Genomic DNA, 23,050 nt, shown 5'->3' with positions numbered 1-23,050 from the left:
AAAGAAGTTTGTTTGAAGTATACCGGAGCCTTTACACTGAATGACATTTTGACACTTTAGAGCTCAATTACTCCCTTAATTTATTAGTTTGCAACACAAATAGTTCTGGCTCTAAAGAAGGGTAAGAGTTAAGTGATTTAATATTATATTTACACATATTTATCTTTTTATGTTAAATTAATGGCCTTCGGACAACACATTTTTTTCATCTTTGACCCTTTAATGTTGATCAAACCACAAAAGACAAAGAGAAAATCACTCCTGATCTTCACTGAATAACGCTTTTGTAGCTTTAATGCGGATGAACCTTTATTCATTTTGTACCGTGAAGATTATATGCAGTATTTTACATTTGATTGTTCAATTTCTACTGTTAGACCTTACTGAAAAACACACTGATTATTTCATTTGTTTCTTTGTTCTGTTGAGTTCATTTATTTGTGCTATTGCTTGTAGTTTAATTATTTGTTCTTTTTATTAATGACTGTTTACTTGTCTTTAATAATCTGTGACATTTATATTAGTAGTTTTAGGTCTCAAATGGAATCGAGAATTGTTAAATTTCACTGATATCTAAAATAACAACCTTATTTATTACAATATAAGTATTGTTATGTCCCATGTGTGTTGTATTTTGTTGTTTTTTCTCTCTCTTTTGAGTTATTCTTGGGTTATTCTGTTATACGTTTGACAGTGTTACAGTGAGTGTTTTGTCTTCGGCCCTCACTCGTCTTCTGTGCCTTTAGACATGAAAAAGTCCAGTTATCGAGATGTTGAGCTGTTTATTGTGTGGTTTGAGACAGCAGATCTGTGAGTTTGTTTGTTGATCAGTGTAAGCTTAGATGACGCTGTCTGCAGACTCTTTTGTGTTCCCGCTGTCAGTGACTTCAGGACCAACCACTTGATTTAGTTTGACCTATATTAAAATGTGAATATTTCTTCTTGTACGAACCAGCCTGTCATGAGCCAGGTTTGAGTGTTTGTGTTTTTGGGTTTTTTTCCCTTCTCTGCTCTTCTTTCATTTGTGTCAGCTGGTCCTTGTTGCCGCTCGCGTCCGCGTTTGTTCACCAGCTGCAGCGTGCTACAATTCCACGCCTGGCAGACTGTTTCTGTTTGTTTTTTGGGACTGAATCATAAGGTGCGTCCCAATTCGCGTACTTGTGCACTGTTCCATGACGTTTTTAAGTATAAATAATGCGAGTAGTGCGTTCACAGAAAATTCCAAAAAGAAAAAGTGCACTTTAAATACCCGGATGATGCACTAAATTAACGGAAAAAACGAAGTGTGGAATATTGGACACTTCGTGCACTCAACTGTCGCAGCTTTAATTACGTAGTGGAGGGGAAGGGAGGATCGGACTCCGTTGTTAAATGACAAAATAACCTTATACAATTCACGCACTACATGGATGAGTGCATAGTGCACAAGTACATAGTGTATAAGTGCATAGTGTATAGGGCGTCATTTGGGATGCAGCCAGTGACTGTAAAAAAAGATGGACGACGCGTCGCCGCTTCCTTCCATTGTATTGAACTGAAGCCAAAACTAGGGTGGCCCAGTAGTGCACAACACAACGAAATTAAAAAAGCAAACATAAGTTCACAACACAACGAAATCGAGCCACAATGTGACGGAATAAAGCCACAACAAAACGAAATAAAGCCACAACACAACGGAAATGCTCCCAACCACTAGGGGGCTCTCAGAGCTCGGTAAAGTTAGTTTTCCTTGCCAATGTTCTATAGAGTCGGCAGTAATATCAATACCACAATTAGTTTTAACAAACATTGTATATCGACATGAAATATTAATTAAAAATCACCTAAGTTTAAAATAGCTTCATATTTATACCTGTGAATGATTTGACGCGCTACCACGGCGCATGAAGGGAACGTCTGCCAATTCCACCAACTGGTTAAAACTTATAATTTGTATTCATTAAAATTACTTATAACATTTAAAAACAGACATATTCAAATTCCAAAGCTTGTCAGTCTTACCAACAGGAACTAACAAGCTTTGGAATTTGAACATGTCTGTTTTTAAATGTTAAACAAAGTCACTGTAATGAATACAAATTATACGTTTTAACCACTTGGTGGAATTGGTGGATGTTCCCTTTATCATGCGCTGTATCGCGTCAAATCATTCACAAGTATATGTATGAAGCTATTGTGCACGTAGTTGATTTTTAATTAATATTTCATGTCGATATACAATGTTTACATACTTAAAACTAATCATGGTGTTGATATCTTTGTAAGACTGTCGACTTTATAGAACAGTGGCAAGGAATAGTATTACCAAGCTCTGAGAGCCCCCTAGTGGTCGGGAGCATTTCCGTTGTGTTGTGGCTCGATTTCGTTGTGTTGTGGCTTGTTTCCATTGTGTTGTGCCTTTATTTCGTTGTGTTGTGAACTTATGTTTGCTTTTTTAATTTTGTTGTGTTGTGCACTACTGGGCCACCGTACAAAACGGATGCCGATGGGCGCTGACACGTTACGCAAAACGTCAAAAAAAAGAAAGAAAAAAGTTTGGAACCTGGGCATGCACAGAAAGACTCGTCAGTGGAGCCCGGAGGCGGAGTCGCGGTATCAAACTTCCGCCCAGACGACTGCATCATCATTGATGTATTTTAAATAGGCTATATAAATTATACACAATTTAAAATTCTACCTATAAAATAATAGGCTATTCTGTTTCTAGAGCAATAATATATTTGAAACAGCAAATTCAGTAGATGAACTCAATATAATATGCCTCTAGAAACTCTAAAATGTCAGAAACGGTCCTGCCATTTTAAATAAAATGTTTAAACTAACGTTACAGGAGATCGATTGCTGTAGACAGTGCTCTATAATTAATTAGAGTAGGCTATCATTAGTTTTATCCTGCTAATTATTTTATACCCATAAAAATAATTAGTAACTGCCAGATAACGATCACCTGCTTTTTCCCGACATGGTTAACATTAGGTGTGTTATCTTAACTAATAACGTTTATTAATTAGCTTATGAAGCCCACATTTAACGTTACCGAGAAAAGCTCAGATATCCGTCAGATCCTGTAGGTCAGTTAGTACAGTTTACTGCTGAACAGCTCATTTTGTCGGTGTGAAATAACACAGAAATCGAGAATTAATAGTTATTTATGTGAATTATAAACCAAACCAAATACAAAACTTTCAAAAACACTATGTGATTATTTTATTGAGTGATATTCAGTGGGTTCAGTCAGTGAAATTACTAGATTTTCTATCCGATGCCTTCCTGTCACCTTCTCATCTGATTCTCTTAGTGTTTTTACATGTAGAAAAGGTGAAAATTGTATCACAGTGTCCAGTTTTTCTCTGAGCTGCTGTTGCAGTTCTCGATGCAGCATAAATTACCTACAATGGCGACATTTTTCACAATCACGACAGAAAATCAAAATACTGCCCCTGACGTCACTAGCAGATATAAACAAACCCAGACTAGAGCTGAACACGGCGTGACGGCAGCTTCACATCCTCTATATCTACCTCCTCGATGGCAGTCAAGTCTTTCAATTCAGTGGAAAATCATTCCTCTTCATAACACAAGGATCACGTCCAACACATGTTGTGATTTTCTGTTTATACCTTTCTAAACCAGCACAGAAAGGGCTTTTCTCCATCTCTTCCATTCTAATTTTCACTGCTTGCCCTCCACATTAATTTCGCATGTCACCAGAACCACGCGATTGCAAACAACCTACTGTGTGAAAACAACATGAATTGTGTTAATGATCACAACAGACGGATGAGGTGCGAATTGAGTTTAGAGTGTTGAAAATGTGACTACAGATCGGACAAAAGGATGTTAGCAACTGTAAAAACTGAACAAACTTGAAACAAACTACTTCCAAACAGATTTCAGAATAAAAACAGCTACACAGAGTGGCTTTTTAAACCAGTATCATTGAGTAAATAAAATACAATGTACATGTCATATAGTTGATGTGCTGTTTGAGTATGGTGCCAATTTTATTGTGTCCGCCAATCATTTTACATATTCTTGAAGATTTCTTCAGGCCTTGTCTCAGACTCAACCTTATGTGGACTTGTCTTGGACCCCAACCTCTCTGAAAACTCAGTCTTGACTCGGACTGGAATGAGCTGGCCTCGACTACAACACTGTTGTTCAGTTTTAGATCCATGAAGTGTGAGACTGGAAAGGCTGAATAGCTTTATATCATCATAATAATGATTATAATGAATTCACACATAATCTGTGCTTCTGTGCATGTGCTGAAAACCTCTGAATCTCAGAGACGTTTATCTGAAGTAAAGTAACCCTGAAACATGATCCAGAGACATAAAGCTTCTTTCTGGAAACCCCTCCAGCTGTAAACAGACTTTCAGCACAAACCGGTTTCATTTGTTTTCCTGAAACAACCCTGCTTTAACTGGTTCTGATGATGAACATATTTCTGCAGTGGTTACAAAATCTCCAGTTATTAACTATCACAGCGAAACATTTATCTTCCCTCATAAATAAAGTAAACAGAAATATCAGAAGCAGGAAGAACATATTCATGGATCATTTGTACTCATTCTTTCCATTTCATTATGTTTCACTATGTTGACAATAAAAGTGGAGCGGGCGGTCGAAGAATCGGCTCATCAAAAAAAATTATGAAATGAATCTCAGACATATTCAGATGGGATTACATTTCTCAGAGGACTACTGAGTTAGCCGAGAAGCAGTAATTTACAGAGTCACAAACAAACGGAAAAACTATTCGTAAGTGAACTTGGCTGCGCTGTGTGTTTTTGACTCCCAAAGAACCGGTTCATAAGAGTCATTTGTTAATGAAGCGGACTGAGCGTGCTGTACGCATGCAACCATCATGCACAGTTTATTGATTGACGTGTTTTCTTGCCATTTTGCATTATGCTGTCTTTTTTATGTCATCACATTGAAGTGCAACAGCTGAAAAGCAGTACTTGAAACACTGCTTACATTTATATTTAATTCTGTGATAATTCTAGGATCCGCTAGGTCTAGATCCGCCCCTGGCAAAAACAAAGCAAAAATAAAACGGCTTCATTCAACAATATCTTCTCTTCTCTGTCATTCTCATACGTTGTTTACGTCCAGAGCTTCCAGGTTCTACGTCAGAACGCCGGCTTATTATTGGCCGACTCCTGCGTTAGCATCACATGCTTGCATCATCCTGATCACATGATCAGCTTTGGCCAATACTCTACAACGTAAACATTGTAGGAGATTAACAGGGATGAGAAGAAATTGTTGAATAAAGTTATTTTTGTTTTGTTTTTGCACACAAAAAGTATTCTTGTGGCCAGGGGCGGATCTACCAGGGTGGCACGGGGTGGCATCTGCCACTCTAAGAAAAAGCTTTGCCACCCCAAAATTACCACAGAATAAAATATAAATGTAAGCAGTGTTTCAAGTACTGCTTTTCAGCAGCGGCGCTTTAATGTGATGACCTAAAAAAAAGTCAGCATAACGCAAAATAATTTCAAGAGAACACGTCTTTCAATAAACTGTGCATGGTTGCACACACACGCTGCGCGCCCAGTGTAGTCCGCTTCATTAACAAATGACTCTTATGAACCGGTTCTTTGACAGTCAAAAACACAGCGCAGCCAAGTTCACTTGCGATTTTTTTTTTTCCCATATTTGTTTTTGCGAATCGGAAAATGACTGCTTCCCGGTTAACTCAGAAGTCCCGTGAGAAATGTAATCCCATCTGAATTATGTCTGAGATTCATTTTTTGTAATTTTTGGCGAGCTGATTCACCAACCGCCCGCTCCACTTTCATCATGGATACATTCTTTTTGTCATCCCACGAAACAGTAACATGAAATCAATAAGAAGATCCCGATCACAGAAACTAATAGCAGGGTTAGGTAAGAATCTAAATGTATTTTAGCTTTTCTCGATTGCTAACGTGACTTATAAGTTAATCACTTATAAGTGATTGTAAACCCAGTTTCTCAAACCATTCGTCCAGTTCTCAAAACAAAGACATTTCTCAAAATGTTTAACAATGACAACATTTGGTAGCAAAACTGATGACACACCAGTCAAAATCTGAGAGAGAGCTGAATGAATAATTTACAGGGGTTTAGTCTAGTGTCAGAAGACCAATGCACTGCTATAGTATACTGTAATGAAATTTGGCCAAATGTGCAGAGGATGCTGAATTTACTTTTACTGCAATTGACAGTATACTGTATTGTGTGGCATACCAAGTTCATTCTTATTTTTCTCATGCTTTTCGTCTACTGCAAGATCAATTTATAATAGTAAAATGAAAAAAGAAAAAAGTCCTTCCAAAAGTTCATTGCTGTATTCACTGTATCTGCATCTGTAAATGTATTTTTGTATGGTGTAGTAGACATTGAGCTGAAAAATAATTCCTGAATCCCAGTAAGAGGTATTTTTGTTACAGTGTTAAATGAATTGATCTCACTAGTGTTCACTGGGCAGTGCAGTAGTCTGTGTATTTGTTAAGTTTTGTGTGTCATCTGATGCCAAAGTTTGATTTTGTCAGAAAAGAATAAGTTTTTGACTAGAACATTTTATTTTGACCTGGAAGTTTGAGGTTTGTACAAGTTGGTGTATTTTGAGATTGTGTTTAGTTGTGAGAAAATGTTGAATTGATTCATGAATTGTGCATTAGCAATCAAGAAAAACAATAACTAGCCTGAAATGTTTGAAAGACAAATTTATGCTGGCTTGTCATAAAGCCAACTTAAAGTCTTGTTTAAAAAACGTAAAAACTTTGGTCAGTTAGGCCAGAATATAGATGTTCTGGGTGATTGCTAAAGTGTTGCTAGGTGGTTTGCTAGGAGATTCTGGGTGGTTGCTAGGCTCTTGCTATGCAGTTGCTGGGGTGTTGCTAGAGTATATTGTTGATAGGGTGTTCTGGGTGAACACACACAGACATTCCCACCTCTGTTAATAACAAAAACTCAAAAATTGTTTTGTTACTCTTTAACTTGCACTAAAACATGGGATTTAAACCATCAAAGTAGTCTGAGTAATATTAATAAAACTGCTCATCTCCTTTAGCGATACAAGCTCAGACTCATTTAGAAACTGTTGATGTTTTTCATATAGTGTCTTGACTTGGTGTCATGATGGATATTGAAATCTTGTTATTTATTTTTAAATTTTAAACAGTATATAGAGGACTACTTTCTGGTAATGCAATGTTTGTGAACACAATTGTGTATGTCAGGCCTTAAATCTCCAAAAACTAAGCATGGGCACTTGCTTTGGTGTTGCCACCCCTCATAGACCTCATGCCACCCCTTTGCCACCCTATAAATAATTTTCTAGATCCGCCCCTGCTTGTGGCTTCATAACATTAAGGTTGAACAACTGTAGTCACATTGACTATTTTAATGAAGTTTTTACTACTCTGGACCTTGAATGACAGTAATTACGTTGCTTTCTATGGGAGATAATAAGCCTCTCAGATTTCATCAAAAACATCTTAATTTGTATTCTGAAGATGAACGTCTTACGGGTTTGGAACGACATGAGGCTGAGTAATTAATTATAGAATTTAAATTTTTGGGTGAACTAACCCTTTAAGTACTACAACCCGAATTCCGGAAAAGTTGGGATGATTTTTAAATTTGAATCAAATGAAAACTAAAACACTTTCAAATCACACAAGCAAATATTTTATTTACAATAGAATATAGATAAAATAACAAATGTTTAAACTGAGAAATTTTACACTTTTATCCACTAAATGAGCTCATTTCAAATTTGACACCTTCTACAGGTCTCAAAATTGTTGGGACGGGGGCATGTTTACCATGGTGTAGCATCTCCTCTTCTTTTCAAAACCATGTTCACATATGGCTTCCTTTTTGCATGATAAAGCTTTAGTTGGCATCTGCCTGTAGCAGGCATCAAATTTGAAATGAGCTCATTTAGTGGATAAAAGTATAAAATTTCTCAGTTTAAACAGTTATCTATGTTCTATTGTGAATAAAAATAATCATACAAAAAAAACATCCCAACATTTCCAGAATTCAGGTAGTAGAATATTGCAGATTTGTTGAATTTAATCAAGGGTCTACTCATTTCTGCAACTGTTAATTTAAACAAACTTGGCAAATCTACTTATTTTACAGATATTAACATGTGAAAATCTACCATTTATGATTCATAAATTAAATTCTGTCACTTTGCATGCAATCACTACTTTTCCTAAAATGAGCCTCAAACATTAGCAAAACAAAGCGTAAAGAGGGTCACATACTGAGAGAAGCGCTGCGCAGTACCATGTCTTTACAGTTCAACACATTGATTTGAATGGCTGTAGGTACACCATCCGCAGCACCCAAATATGACTCCAGCTGTTCAAAATCATGCTGTGCCACAGCGTCACTCACATAGTTTACCATTAAAGTACAATGATTTAGGACAATTATATGTACATTCTGACTTCACCACTGGCTGGAAGATTGTGTATTGTGCATTTTTAGGGGTTCAAGTGCATAGCACTGAAACCCTATTGTAATTGTTAAATTGTCCAAGGATCAGCATTCTCCCCTAAAAGTGATCAGACAGACCAAACCATAAGTCACAGAGACTTGAAACTTTGAGGGATGGTAGTTCTCACACTGTCTACAATGTCAACAAGGCTCACTCGATCGGCCTGACGGGGGCGCTACAGCGGTCAAAAGTATGAAATGGCTCATAACTCCTGAGCCGTTAGGCCTAGGCTCAAGTGTGTTATATCATTGGAATCCTTGGCTCAAAGTTTTCGGGTATTTTTTGGATTTTTTGAAAAAACGACTTTTGCGAACTAGTCCTAGGTTTTTGACCTAAACCAGTGCAGCGAGATTCTCTGGAGTCTGATTGTTATTAGTTATCAGAAAAAAAATGAAATTCTGATTCACGGTCCCTAAGGGGCGGCAAAACGTTTGAAGTGGTGGGTGGGGCCATTTTACTAAAATGGCTATAACTCATGAACGGAATGAGATATTTTTTACCAAACTCAGCACACCTATGTAAGAGCTCGTTCTGTGGTCGCATGAAAAAGGATGTGACAACTGGCCACTTGGGAAAAAAACATGAAAGCAGCTATGACTACTTCACCATTAGTCGAAGTGACTTGAAAATTGTTGTGCAGTGTCTTCGTCCGAGGGGCCACAACTGTCTATGAGGACATTGATGCATCTCGAAAAACATGCCATCGGCCACTGAAGTTTGAGCATCAATCAGACCAGGTTAATGGAGGCCGATCAGAACGAAACTCGCTGGGCCTGTTTGACTCGCAGCCCTAGAGGCCTCTGTGAGAAATTCTAAAGAAATTAGCCACCGGGGGCGCCATCGTGTTTTTCACGTGCGTAAAGCATCGTGTCTCGTGCGATTTTTCGCGTACACCCACTACATTCCTACCACATGGTAGATGTTCTCACTCTGAGCAACTTTGCCTCTAGGACCACTGCTGTCCATCAAAAAAAGAAGTGTAATAATGGGTGTAATAATTGGCAACATTTTTCATAATATCTAATAATTAATAGGAATGTTGATATATAATTTCTTTCACTATTCACTTGTGTCTCCCAAAATGCCTGATAAACATGATTTAAGTCCAGGGGCCCGTTTCAGAATGGGAGGCATGTCAAACCTGAGAAAGCAGGGTAAGTCAAGGCTGTTTCTGAAAGAGAGGACCAGGAAACTATAAAGCACGCTCAAACAGTGAAACGCTATCTTCAAAAAGTCTGAAGTAGTCGCTGACAGGCATGCCGGAAATATGGCAGGGCAATGCAACGTTTCGTTCCCTCTTCAGGGAACTAAGATTACAGTCATAACCGAGATGTTCCCTTTCAAGGGAACTTGTGTTGCGTCGAGAATGACGCTGTGGGAATGTTTATAGCAACGCAGCCATAGTGACCAATGTCTGTCTAGTGTGACTCGTCACCACTACAAAGAAAGCACCCAGGCCCCAGGAGTGGAGCTCAGGTCAAGGTCATAGAACCTCACGAATGTGTGCGGTGAGGACCAGCCTGCCGCATCACAAACATCTTGCAAAGATACTCTGGAGAGAAGAGCTTTAGAGGCCACCATTCTTCTAGCATAGTGGGCTTGAACTGACATAGGGGAAAGTTGTTCGGCCGACTCATAAGCAAGTGATATAGCCTCAACTATTCACTTACTCATAAGCAAGTGATATAGCCTCAACTATTCACTTACACATCTTCTGCATGGATTCTGGGGACCCCTTGCTAGGAGACTCAAAACAAATGAACAACTGTTCCGTCTTACGCTGGGCACAACAGATTGTTCCGCTCCTGGTCTGGATCCCCGAAGGGAGGAGGACAGAAGACTTGCAGCACAATAGATCTAGCCACATTAGTGTATTTAATCTGGTCTGGGATGAAGAAAGGCTTTTACCATAAAAGGCACAAATTCCAAGCATGACGGGGCAACCGACAGAGCTTGTAAATCTCCTATTCTTTTAAGAGAAGTAATAGCAAGGAGAAACAACATCTTCAAAGTCAAAGAAACTTGATTGGAACCTCCTCAATAGGCTCAAATGGAGCAATGGAAAGGCCCTGGATCACCACAGCCAAATCCCATGCCAGTACCCTTGTGCATACTGCAGGCCTAAGCCTCAAAGTGCCCCAGAGGAAACATGTTTTAAGAGGGTCTAGAGACATACCACCCAAAGGTATATGGTAAGGAGCTATGGCCGCCACATAAACCATTAAGATAGAGGGGGATAACCCTGCAGTGTATCGTTCCTGCAGAAACTCTAGTACTGCACCAACAGGACAATTAACTGGGTCTAACTGATGACTGTAACACAGTTTGTATATAGGGGAAGTAGGAGGCGGGAACCGGCGAACGTTAAACATAACTTTAATATAAAATAAACAAATACAAAACGAAAGTAAAATAAACATAACAAAACATAAAATAAAGTCCAGGCCTGGTCCTCTCTCGTCCTTCACTGTCGTCGCTCCTCCTTTTATGCTTCCGGAGCTCCTCCGTGAGAGACTCAAGGCCGGTGCGCCTCGCAGCTGAAGCTCGTCATCACTCACGTCACTGGCCTCGCGTCTAGTTTGGTTTCGGTTTTGTGCTGGGATTCGGACACTCGCACTTCCTGTTTTGTCTTCATTGCGCACAGTTTGTGTGTCACTTGCAGTGTGCTCTTGTCTCGTGTTTTGTGAGTGCCTGGTTGATTCTTATTGGCCAGATGCTCTTGTGTTGTCATGTTCTGTGTAGCACACGGTTTATTTACATCTGCCGTGTGCTCTCATGTCGTGTTCTGTGTGAGCGTGCAGTCTGAGTGTGCTCGCTGGCTGCATGTTCTTGTTATGTTTTGTGTGAACACACAGCTTATGAGTTCTCATTAGCTGCGTGTTCATGTCTCGTTTTGTGTAAGCACATGTTGGTCATGTGCTTGTGTTTTTGTTATGTGAGCACAAGGCTTGTAATGTGTTTCTTTGTGCCATGTGCTCTCATATCTATTGCCTTGACCCTGCCCATCTTGTTACCTCATTATTGGTTGATTTGGCCCACCTGTCCTCCCTCATTACCTGCCTTGATTGCTCTCCTATTTATTCTCCTTGAGTTTGCAGTCCTGTGCTGGTTTCTTGTCGTATTTGAGTCATCGCTCCTTCCTCACCAAACCCTGACATCCTGATGCAAACTCTTTAAGTGCAGTAGTAGGTGGAGATTTCAACTGTTACTTAGATCATTATATGGATAGATTATCGTCAAAACCACCACCTACAATTACTTCCATACAAACACTTAACAACCTAATCAAATCTAGAAATATGGTTGACATTTGGAGGCTTCAGCATCTGACAGATAGGAATTATTACCTAGAAAAGACTACTTTTTGGTTACATCTGAATTGTTTTTCAATATTAGTAAATACTAAATATTAGGGCTGCACGATATATCGCATGAGATTGTCACGTGCATTTCTTCAGTAAAGCCGGATCCCTGATTACCACTAAATCAAAGATTACCACTTTCATATGGAGCGGCATTTAATAGACAGAGCCGTAGATCACTGAAAAGCCACGCAATATCGCATTCATGTCGCAGATGAATCGCCTTCGATAATGAACGCGATATTGCGTGGCTTGTCAGTGATCTACGGCTCTGTCTATTAAATGCCGCTCCATTTGAAAGCAGGGAATGCCGATTTAGCGGTAATCAGGGAACCGGCTTTACTGACGAAATGCGCGTGACAGCCCTACTAAATATCATAATATATTAATATCTGATCATAGCCCAGTTACGTTCCAAATTGAAAGTGTTTTGCTAAAATGAAATTACTTGTGGTGTTTCAACCCAATTCTAATCAAAGATTCAACTTTTATTTCATATTCAACTGGAAAAATGTTTTTTGCAACTAACGACATTAGAGAGGTTTTAGATTCAATTTTGTGGGATACTGTTAAAGTCGTAATGCGAGGCCATATCATTTGAGTTGTCTAAAAAACAAGCTTTAAATAGTAGGCTTCGGAAAATAGAGGAAACATTGCCAATACTCGAACAAGCATATAGAGTGTCACTCTCAAAGTCTGATTATAATAAAATCTTAAAATTAAAGTATGAGTATAATTCTATACTAAATGGTAGTGATGGGCAGATCGAGGCTTTGTGAAACACTGAAGCAGTTGAAGCAAATGTGCCGTGATGTGTCGAGGCAGTCTCCACAGTGACCCCTAGTGTTCAGAACAGTGTAAATGTAACAAAACTCAGGCCAAACATGCATTAAAAATACCCTTTAACAAATGTATTGCAAAAGTTTTACTGAAAGTAAAATCAATTAAATGCAATTAACTAATCATCTAATAAGATTACATATAGAGTGTCTGTATTGTAGCGGCAAAACTCCTATTTAATTACCACATGGGAAACGCCATTGACCAGTTTTGACTCGTGCTTCCTCTTGAATAAAATCCTCAAGGTTGTTGAAAGTGCATTTCTTCTTTATTTTACTTTTTAAAATAAAACATTAAACAACAAACAAACTTCAAGGCCTCCGCTCTTTGTTGTGTGTACGCCAACTCCTGTGAGCGCGGTCAAAGATAATATCCGCTCACAGCGCTTCCACCTGGCACTCCGACATAACGCCAATATATGCCCATGGCGCCACCTAGTCCCCACCTCCTATAGGGGACTCATACACACAAACACACAAAACAATACGAGGCAATACTTAAATAAAAATATTATGAATAAATTCAAATAAACAATAACATGGCCCTACACACCGGCCCCTAATTGTTTTATATAACTCAAAAAACAATTACTTTAAATGTATAAAAGAAAAGGAGCCAATAAACAAAATGTATATCTATGAAAACTTAAATTACCTTAAATGTAGTTTCAATTTTCTTCTTCCAAGATTAAGCATAGCTTAGTAACAGGTCTCTTAATAATAGAAGTTTTGGTCTTGAGAGTTACAGAACGTACTAGTCCTTTTTTATCGGGTTCAACTGTTAGTATTTTTCCCAGGATCCATGAACCTCGAGGAGCGTTTGGGTCAACCACCATAACAATGTCTCCAATGTTAATGTTTCTTCTTACTTTCACCCATTTTTGTCGTTCTTGTAGTACCATAAGATATTCTTTTGTCCATCTATGCCAGAATAAGTCGGCTAAATACTGAACTTGTTTCCAACGTCGTCTTGCATAGGAGTCTGACTGTGAGAATATTCCTGGAGGTAAAATAGGTTGCAATTTCAAGAGAAGGATATGATTTGGAGTCAGCGGTTCTATGTCATGGGGATCAGAGGACACAGTAGAAAGTGGTCTGTTGTTCAAAATTGCCTCCACTTCACAAAAGATGGTTTGAAGACCTTCTTCATCAACATTTTGCTGATAGAGGATAGAGTTAAGTACTTGCCGTGCAGATCTGATGAGTCTTTCCCAGACACCACCCTGATGTGATGCGGCAGGAGGGTTAAAACTGAACTCCATATTTGAGCAGGCTATCCTGGATCTGATTTTTATCTAAATCATTAAGAGCCTTTTTAAGTTCCTTTTGAGCACCCACTAGATTTGTTCCATTGTCCGATCTGATATGTTTAACCTGTCCTCTTCTGCAAATAAACCTTCTCAGGACGTGTATGCAAGAGTCGGTTTCCAATGAGTTTGCTACTTCTAAATGAACGGCTCTGCTGGACATGCAAGTAAATATTACTCCATATCTTTTCACATATATTCTTCCTCTTTTCACTTCAATTGGGCCAAAATAATCCAATCCAACATTAGTGAAAGGTGGAAGATCTGGTAGGATTCTCTCTAACGGCAAATCTGCCATTTTCTGCTCAACTGTTTTGCCTCTTACACGCCAACAGATCACACACTTGGAAATGATCCTTCGTGCTGCAGAATTACCCTTTATAATCCAGTACTTCTTACGAAGGTGGGACAAGATGTAATTTCTACCACTGTGACCAGACTGCTCATGTGCATGCCTTAGCAAAAGTGTTGAAATGTGAGCATCTTTAGGCAGAATTACTTGATGCTTTGTTTCTTCTGGCATTGCTAACTTGTGTAGTCGTCCACCTACTCTTAGGATACCGTCATCAAGCATGGGATCCAACCGATAAGAGTGCACTTTTCTTTTGAACAACAGAAGACACTTTTTCCAATGTTGTCATTTCAGCTGGAAATGATGTTCTTTGAGTGTATATGATAACAGCCCTTTCTGCATGAGCCAATTCTTCCACAGTTAGGCACTGTCCTTTGAAGAGTTTCAGCTGGTGGTGACTTTGAGAACTATCAACGTTTAAAGCTGACTCTTTTCTTTTCTTAACCATCATCAACAACATGTTTCTCAACCTGAGATACCAGGCTACAGCTTTCAATAGTTTCATCCAATTTGAAAAGAAAGAGATCAGTTGACTTGTTGGTGTTCCTGTCTCTTTGATTACAGTAACATAGGTCACAATCTCCCTCTTCACTTCAGGGTCATCTTTTGACAAAAGGTAGGAATTCACTGACTCTTGTTTAGGCCAACTTCCCTCAGTATACCAGAGAAATTCTGGACCATGAATCCATCGCCTACATTCCAGAAACTTCTCAGCATTCATTCCTCTTGATGCTTCATCTGCAGGATTACACTTGCTACTCACATATCTCCATTGAGAACAATTGGTATTCTCTCTTATAAGAGAAACTCTGTTGGCAACATAGGTTTTAAACCTTGTGTGGTCATTTCCAATATACTTAAGCACAGATTGGCTATCAGTCCAGAATATCGATGGTTCTAGAGAAAGATGCAATTCTTTTCTGAGCAACTTATCAATTTTTACCAAGAGTACTGCTGCTGCCAGTTCCAGTCTGGGCACTGTTATCTGTTTTAGAGGAAGGACTCTAGATTTTCCAATCAAGAAAGCAACATGTACCGTATCCTCTTCATTCATCTGTCTGAGATAACTGACTGAGCCATAGCCACTTTCACTGGCATCGGCAAAGTGGTGCAATTGTGCCTTAACAGTCGTTCTGAAATCCTTTGGTTTGATACAACGTGCAACACTGAAACACTTGATCTTTTTCCAAACCATTAATCCATTCAGTCCATTGCTGTGTTACAGCATGTGGCAATGGTTCATCCCATCCATAACCTTTCTTGCATAGTTCTTGAAGAATTTGCTTAGCTGGCAGGATAAAAGGGGCAAGAAATCCAAATGGATCAAAGATGGAACTTGACACAGATAGAATGCCTCTTCGTGTGTATGGTTTTGGCTTGATTGCAATGTTGAACTGAAATCGGTCAGAATTTACACACCATTCCAGACCAAGAGCTCTTTCTGTAGGAAGATGGTCTTTGTCTAAGTCCAATGTTCTGATTTCTTTTGCTCTTTGATTTTCAGGTATGGAAGCAATAACAGTGCGACTGTTGCTGATCCATTTAGTAAGCTCGAATCCTCCCTTGTTGCACAAAGCTGTGAGATCTTTCACTAGCTGCACTGCTTCAGCTTCTGTAGCCACAGATTTAACACAATCATCCACATAAAAACTCTCTCTGATGGTATTAACTACTTGAGGATGGTAGAACAGTTCATTGTCATCTGCTGTCTTTTGCAGTGCAAAGTTTGCGCAACTCGGTGAGGATACAGCTCCAAAGATGTGCACCAGCATGCGATATTCTTTTGGATTTTGAGTGAAGTCACCTTGTGGCCACCATAAAAAGCGTAAGTAGTTTACATCAGAATTTGCTACTCTGACCTGATGAAACATAGACTTTATATCTGCCATAATTCCAATGGGCTTTTGTCGAAACCTCAATAAAACTCCAATAAGTGAACTGGTCAAGTCTGGACCTTGCAGGAGTTTGGAATTCAGAGAGATACCCTTGTATGTTGCTCCACAATCGAATACTACCCTTAGGGTTTTCTTTTTAGGGTGGTATACACCATGGTGAGGAATATACCAAGTGGATCCCTCGGACGGTTCTAATTCTTCTAGTGGGACTTCCTCAGCATAGTTTCTCTCTAGAATTTCATTCATGAATTTGACATATTCTTGCCTGTACTGTTCACTAGTTTTAAATCTTCTTTTGAGACTGAGGAGACGCTGCTCTGCAATGCGGCGATTGTTAGGCATCATAGAATGGTCTTCTTTAAATGGTAACTTGAGACTATAATGATTGTCTTGCAGAATTGCAGATTCATTTACTATCTTTAGGAATTTCTTGTCTTCCATTGAAAGTTCCTTCTTCTCTTCCGAAGTTACTTCACTGAACTCTTGGATTATATTGTGAAATGAGTAGCTTCTCTAAACTTGCCACTGAAATTCTGTTCACATAGACAGGGTTTTCAACATTCTCTGTCGTTTGACCACCTCTTAAGGGTCCATTTACTACCCATCCTAGTAGGGTTTTTACTGCATATGGACCATCATCCTGAGAGTTAACAATCTCCCACGGCTCCATTAACTTTGGGGCATTTGTGCCAATCAACAGCTCCACCTTCGCACTTATAGAAGGAAGTTGAACGTTCTTTAGATATGGCCACTGAGACAGCTCTTCAGGTCTGGGAATGTTGTCTGTAGTGACAGGCATTTCTTTCTGTGAGAAGACATCAGGTAATGGCAAGAAATTGTCATCATTCAATGCAGAGACCTCCAAACCAGAAATAATATTGGTGGAAACAGATCTCTCTTCTGTCATGGTGCGCAATAGGATACTAGTTTTGTGTCCTTTGATGTTGAGCTGAGACATGAGTCTTTCGGTGCAGAAGGTAGCAGAAGACCCTGGATCCAGAAGAGCATAGACCTCCAGCACTTTACTGCCCTTTGCAGCTTTAACTTTGACAGGAACAATGGAAAGAATAAATTTTTGGTCACCGGCCCCAATATGCCCACAAGATTTTGGGGACACTAATGCATTATCTATTGCATCAATTTGTCTTTCTGCCTGCTTTTGGCTTTTAACTTGCTGTTCAATGTGCAGAACACTAGGGTGTGATTGATTGCACCTCTTGCAAACAAGACGATTTGAGCATTCTTTACTCACATGACCAATGCTGAGGCACCCGAAGCATACACCTTTTCCTTTAAGAAGGTTAGCTTTTCTCTGTGGGTTTTCTTCCTAAACTGTTTACACCTCTCCAAAGAATGACTACAGTTGCAAAATAAACAGGTAACCTCTGGCATGGATGTTTTAGGGATGCTAGCAATGCCAGTGACAAAACTGCTTCCAAAGGCTTTGGTCGTTTCTGGCTTAACAAGAACCTTTGTCTTTCCTTTCACAATAGGAGTACCTTGTATGTCTCCAAATGCTGGATCAGCTGAAATGCGTGCTTGTTTCTCAATAAATGCAATTAAATCCAACATCTTTACTCTGCAGCCGCGTTGCTCTTGCAGCTCATATGCAACAGTGCGCCACTTCTCCCTAAGCTTGAATGGGAGTTTAAGTATGATGCTTCTCATGTTAGATATTGTATTGAACTCCTCCATATAATCCATATCTGACATAGCAGTACCACAAGCTCTAAGGAACATTGCAAAATCCTGCAGTGCCTTTGAATCTTCAGGTTTAATAACCAACCAGGACTTTGCTTTTTCCATGTAAGCACATGATATCTTGTACTCGTTTCCAAAATTTTCTTTAAGTAACCTCTTAGCGGTTTCATAGCCTTTAGATGGGGACATATATTCACAGCTTTTGACAAGTTTTTGAGCTTGGCTTCTGGTGTACTGAACAAGAAATTGCAACCGGTCTTGATCATTTTCAGTTTTTCTCTCTATCATATTTTCAAAAGAGTGAATAAATGACGTATATTGCAAGATTTCTCCATCAAAAACAGGAATATCAACTTTAGGCAAAGTTGACAAAATGTGTTGTTTTACCAGGATTTTGGTTAACTCATTCTGGTTTTCAATAACTTTAGCAACATTGTTGTCTTGGTCTGTATTAAATGCATATGACTGTTGACTTGTAGTTGCTGGTAGGACTGCAGACTGTTGACTTGTAGCTGCTGGTAGGACTGCAGACTGTTGACTTGTGGTTGCTGGTAGGACTGCAGACTGTTGACTTGTAGCTGCTGGTAGGACTGCAGACTGTTGACTTGTGGTTGCTGGTAGGACTGCAGACTGTTGACTTGTAGCTGCTGGTAGGACTGCAGACTGTTGACTTGTGGTTGCTTGAACAAATAATTTTGTCATGTTTTTAAAAGGAGCTACACCAACACCTTCCTTTAGTTTAACATCTGCTGCACGTTCATCCACAGAATGTAAGACATCATCCATATCGTCAAACTGCAAACTCACATCTTCTCTTGTGGCAGACTGAGGATTACTCATTGCTTCTTCTGCATTTTTTAGGTAAGTGATCTTTGCTGTAGCAGCTTCTAATTCTCCCTGAATTTCTAAAGCTTCCAATCTTTTTCTTAACAGCTCTTGATGTTCCTCCAGCTCATGCTTTTTTTGCAGAGTGGCTGCCTTAGCTAATAGTGCTGCTCTTTTTGCTTCTTCTTGAATGCGTACGGAGCTGGTTGATTTGATACTTAATCTACTTGAACCTTTCGAACTATTGCTGCACACAGAACTACGATCATCATCTTCTGAAATTTTTGGTTGTACACAGGAATTTGCATCTGAGGTATCACCTGGCAAGTTTATAGAGTCAGGATTTTCTACAGTGCTAATCCACTTTGACACATTTAATAGAAAATTATTTACTTGTACCATTCTGGGCTCATACCAAGTTTTTATATCCTCATTTTTATCTTCTTCATCCAACATTTCAACATATGTTTCATGCAGAGCCTTAAAGTCTTTTAAAAGTTCATTAAACTTAATCATATTACCTTTAACTTCTTCCAAAAAGTCTTTGTCAACCATTAAAGAATTCACAATTCTCAAGCGTCGGGTAACATGTGATAGTTTTGCTGATCTGGATGAACGCAACTTCGACACATCTTCACTTAAGCCTTTCTTCTCCATTATCTCAGTTTCATCTGCATCTGAATCATCCATTTTATTTGATTATGCTTTACCAATGCCGTGGAACATTTACAGACAATGATGCTTGATCACGCTGATATTACTCTATAAATCTCATAGCTTAACCTTGATCACGCTGATATTACTCTATAAATCTCATAGCTTAACCCGTCAACATCGGGAAGTTAATATTTAACAGTCCATTAAAACAGCGACTCTTCATTCAGCTTTAAAACAGTTCAAGTGCATACCTCGATGTTAAGATCCTTTTGATGCGAACGATGAACAATGCTCTTTCGCCACAATCCATCCAAAGTTCCACTTCACGTTCATATTCAAGTCGCAACGATCCTTTATCAAATGTCCAATACGACTCCACGGGATATCTTTGACTTTGTAGCGGCAAAACTCCTATTTAATTACCACATGGGAAACGCCATTGACCAGTTTTGACTCGTGCTTCCTCTTGAATAAAATCCTCAAGGTTGTTGAAAGTGCATTTCTTCTTTATTTTACTTTTTAAAATAAAACATTAAACAACAAACAAACTTCAAGGCCTCCGCTCTTTGTTGTGTGTACGCCAACTCCTGTGAGCGCGGTCAAAGATAATATCCGCTCACAGCGCTTCCACCTGGCACTCCGACATAACGCCAATATATGCCCATGGCGCCACCTAGTCCCCACCTCCTATAGAGGACTCGTACACACAAACACACAAAACAATACGAGGCAATACTTAAATAAAAATATTATGAATAAATTCAAATAAACAATAACATGGCTCCTACATGTATAATATGTGTTTTTTTATTTATTTATTTTTTTTTTCAGGGCTTGTTTTCTTTGTTCCATGGTTCAAGCTAAGCTGGCCAATAAGAGCACTTAATAACTACCATTATTCATTTTAATTATTCTAATGTCTAATTAAAATGATCTACAAATATATACAACTGATCAGAGATCAGGTAAAGTCCTATAGACACTTGTTCAGTAGTTCTACATGATTCTACATGACATCTTGTGAAAGAACATTCTAGGGCACCTTTAATGGATTAGTTCACTTTGAAATAAAATTTTCTGAAACTGTCAAAAACAGTGAACAGTGACCTTGAACCGTCTGGTGCCCATTGAAGCCCACTATATGGAGAAAAATCCTGGAATGTTTTCATCAAAAACCTTCATTTCTTTTCGACTGAAGAAAGAAGGACATGGACATCTTGGATGACATGGGGGTGAGTAAATTATCAGCAAAAGTTTATTTAAAAGTGAACTAATCCTTTAAGCAACTTGATTCAGTTATTCTTTCATTTGTATGGAACTGTAAAACGCCTCACATAGCAAAAGCCCACTTACAAAAACCTAATGATTGTGGAGGCCTTGGGCTTCCCAATTTTAAGCATTATTACTGGGCAGCAAATGCCAGGGCTCTCACTTTCTGGCAAAGGGGTATTCTGGATGACATGCTACCTGAGACTTCTCCTCTATGGGTTCGTGCAGAGGCTATGTCAGTGCCAGAGTCTTCTCTCCCAACTTTACCTTTTACAGAGTGTAAATCTATCTGTAAATTAGGCAGCAGTAATTTTGTGTTGAGAAATTCTTTGAAGATTTTGAATCGGATAAAAAAATGTTATAAACAACCAAAAGTCTCAATCAATACACCAATATTATGCAATCCTTGTTCGTTTGAGCCTTCTTGGATTGATGGAGCTTTTTCAGGATGGAGAAAAAAAGGTTTATGCTGTTAAAGGAGATCTCTATATAGAAAATTTATTTGCATCCTTTTTGCAACTTAAAAATACATTTGTACTCCCACAGTCTCACTACTTCCATTATTTGCAAATTAGAAATTATGTTAAGAAAAAAATTCCACATTTTATAAATAAATCTGAAAACCACATTATTCATGAACTTTTATCTTCTAATCCTGAAACTAGACATTTGGTATCTCATTTTATTCATGCTTTTGCAACACCTATATGCACCAAACACCTTAAAACAGCCTGGTCTACTGACGTGAACAACGACGTGTCTGATGAGATCTGAAAAGAAGGCCTGTCGAGAATAAAGAGCTGTTCTGTAAATTCAAGATATAAATTAATCCAGTTCAAAGTTATGCATCACATTCATTACTCAAAAACTAGATTGAACAAAATATTTCCCTCCATTTCTTCTCAGTGTGATAGGTGCAAGATGGCGGAGGGGACATTAGCTCATTTATTTTGGTTTTGCCCTATTCTGTATGATTTTTGGTCTAACATTTTTTAATTGTTTTCAAGCGCATACAGAATTAACATTCAACCTGATCACAATCTGGCTATTTTTGGCTATTCTGATGTTATCGATACTATCCCGCATACTCATCAGCACGCTCTAATGGTAGGCTTAATCGCAGCCAAAAAGGTAATAAAAAGTAGGGCTGAAACGATTAGTCGACAAAGTCGACAATGTCGACAATAAAAAATTATAAACAAATATTTTTGTTGTTGAATAGTCTTTTGATCTCGTATGACCTATTTAAGGGCCTGCAATAACACGGTTTGACCTGTAATACAGCTCTCCCGGATTGAATACAATAGAAGACATGGTGTTTCGGAGTGCATAGTGCAAACAAAGTCGAACCCGTAGAATGTGGGCGTTTAACATAGTATAAAACATAACAAATATAACATTTAACATAACTACAAAAAATACTGTCATGCAGGGCCACCAACTCTCATTCAGACTCACTGTTTTCAAGCCACACATTCATTCTTTCAAGCAATGAAAGATACATCGCAGAGCAAAGAGGACACAGACAAACGCACTGACAGATGAGACCGATCAGGTTACATTTGATAAAACAAAGTCTCAGCTTTTAAATTGTCAATTTTACTACGTGATTCAAACAATACATGTGGTTTTTGCGTTTTTGACAGATCACTGTAGCGCCTCAGGTCACGTCATTATCTCTTCTTCTTTTACAGCACGAAATAAACATGAATGAACATCAAAAGTATGCTGAAAGATACAGTAAAACCTACTGAAATGAATCCTTCTCTAATGTAATCACTCAATCAGATTTTCTACCACAGAAAGAATTCATGCACAATATCACAATATTGCATATTTTTTACTTTATTAAAAAGTTGCCAGACTTAATAAAACAGTACCAGTCATTTTAAAAGCTGAAGAGATTTCCTTGTTTTATTTATTAGTTAAAGTATAATCCAATATTTTAACTAATTTGTAGTTGAATAATCGAACAAAGCATACTGATTAATCAGTGTAATAATCGATGATTATCCGATTAATTATTCCAACGATCGCTAGATTAATCAATATCAAAATAATTGTTTTTTGCAGCCCTACTTACAGCCCTGTATTTTTTTTAATATGACAGTGATGATAGATTGGATGGATTTCCTATTTTATAGTTTGTTTTTTATATAGGGATGGTATTGGTTTGAGAGAAGTGTTACTTGCTTGTGACCAGGTTGTCAAACAATAGGTGATATGTGAGAAGATCATTGAATGCATGAACATCTTCACAGTCTTTGTTGACTTGCAGCTACAGGCATTTCTAAAATTTGCCAAGTTGAACTTAATGCGATTGCAAACACATTC

General features: G+C 38.5%; 2 protein-coding genes across 10 annotated transcripts in view; one reads left to right on the top strand and one right to left on the bottom strand.

The window, feature by feature from the left end:
• Positions 1-23,050, top strand: part of LOC125264553 (NACHT, LRR and PYD domains-containing protein 12-like) — a 143,300-nt gene that overhangs the window by 2,257 nt on the left and 117,993 nt on the right. For 5 of the 9 annotated variants that reach the window (XM_048184007.1, XM_048183966.1, XM_048183990.1 and 2 more), the window contains exon 2: positions 18,733-18,826. The exons of 3 other annotated variants lie outside the window; for them this stretch is intronic. The gene's annotated coding sequence lies outside the window, so the exon portion shown is untranslated. Of the gene's footprint in view, positions 1-18,732; positions 18,827-20,623; positions 20,680-23,050 lie in introns of those variants that run through there. One more of the 9 variants, XM_048183976.1, reaches the window with a different exon arrangement.
• Positions 15,491-16,633, bottom strand: LOC125244827. Its single transcript, XM_048155486.1, has one exon. It carries the CDS (start codon positions 16,607-16,609, stop codon positions 15,491-15,493), a length of 1,119 nt encoding a protein of 372 aa, XP_048011443.1. The 5' UTR covers positions 16,610-16,633.

The sequence above is a fragment of the Megalobrama amblycephala genome, linkage group LG1, assembly GCF_018812025.1.
Source record: "Megalobrama amblycephala isolate DHTTF-2021 linkage group LG1, ASM1881202v1, whole genome shotgun sequence".
Classification (NCBI taxonomy): domain Eukaryota; kingdom Metazoa; phylum Chordata; class Actinopteri; order Cypriniformes; family Xenocyprididae; genus Megalobrama; species Megalobrama amblycephala.
The sequence above is the reverse complement of the archived record's forward strand: the minus strand, read 5'-3'. Positions and strand labels throughout refer to the sequence as shown.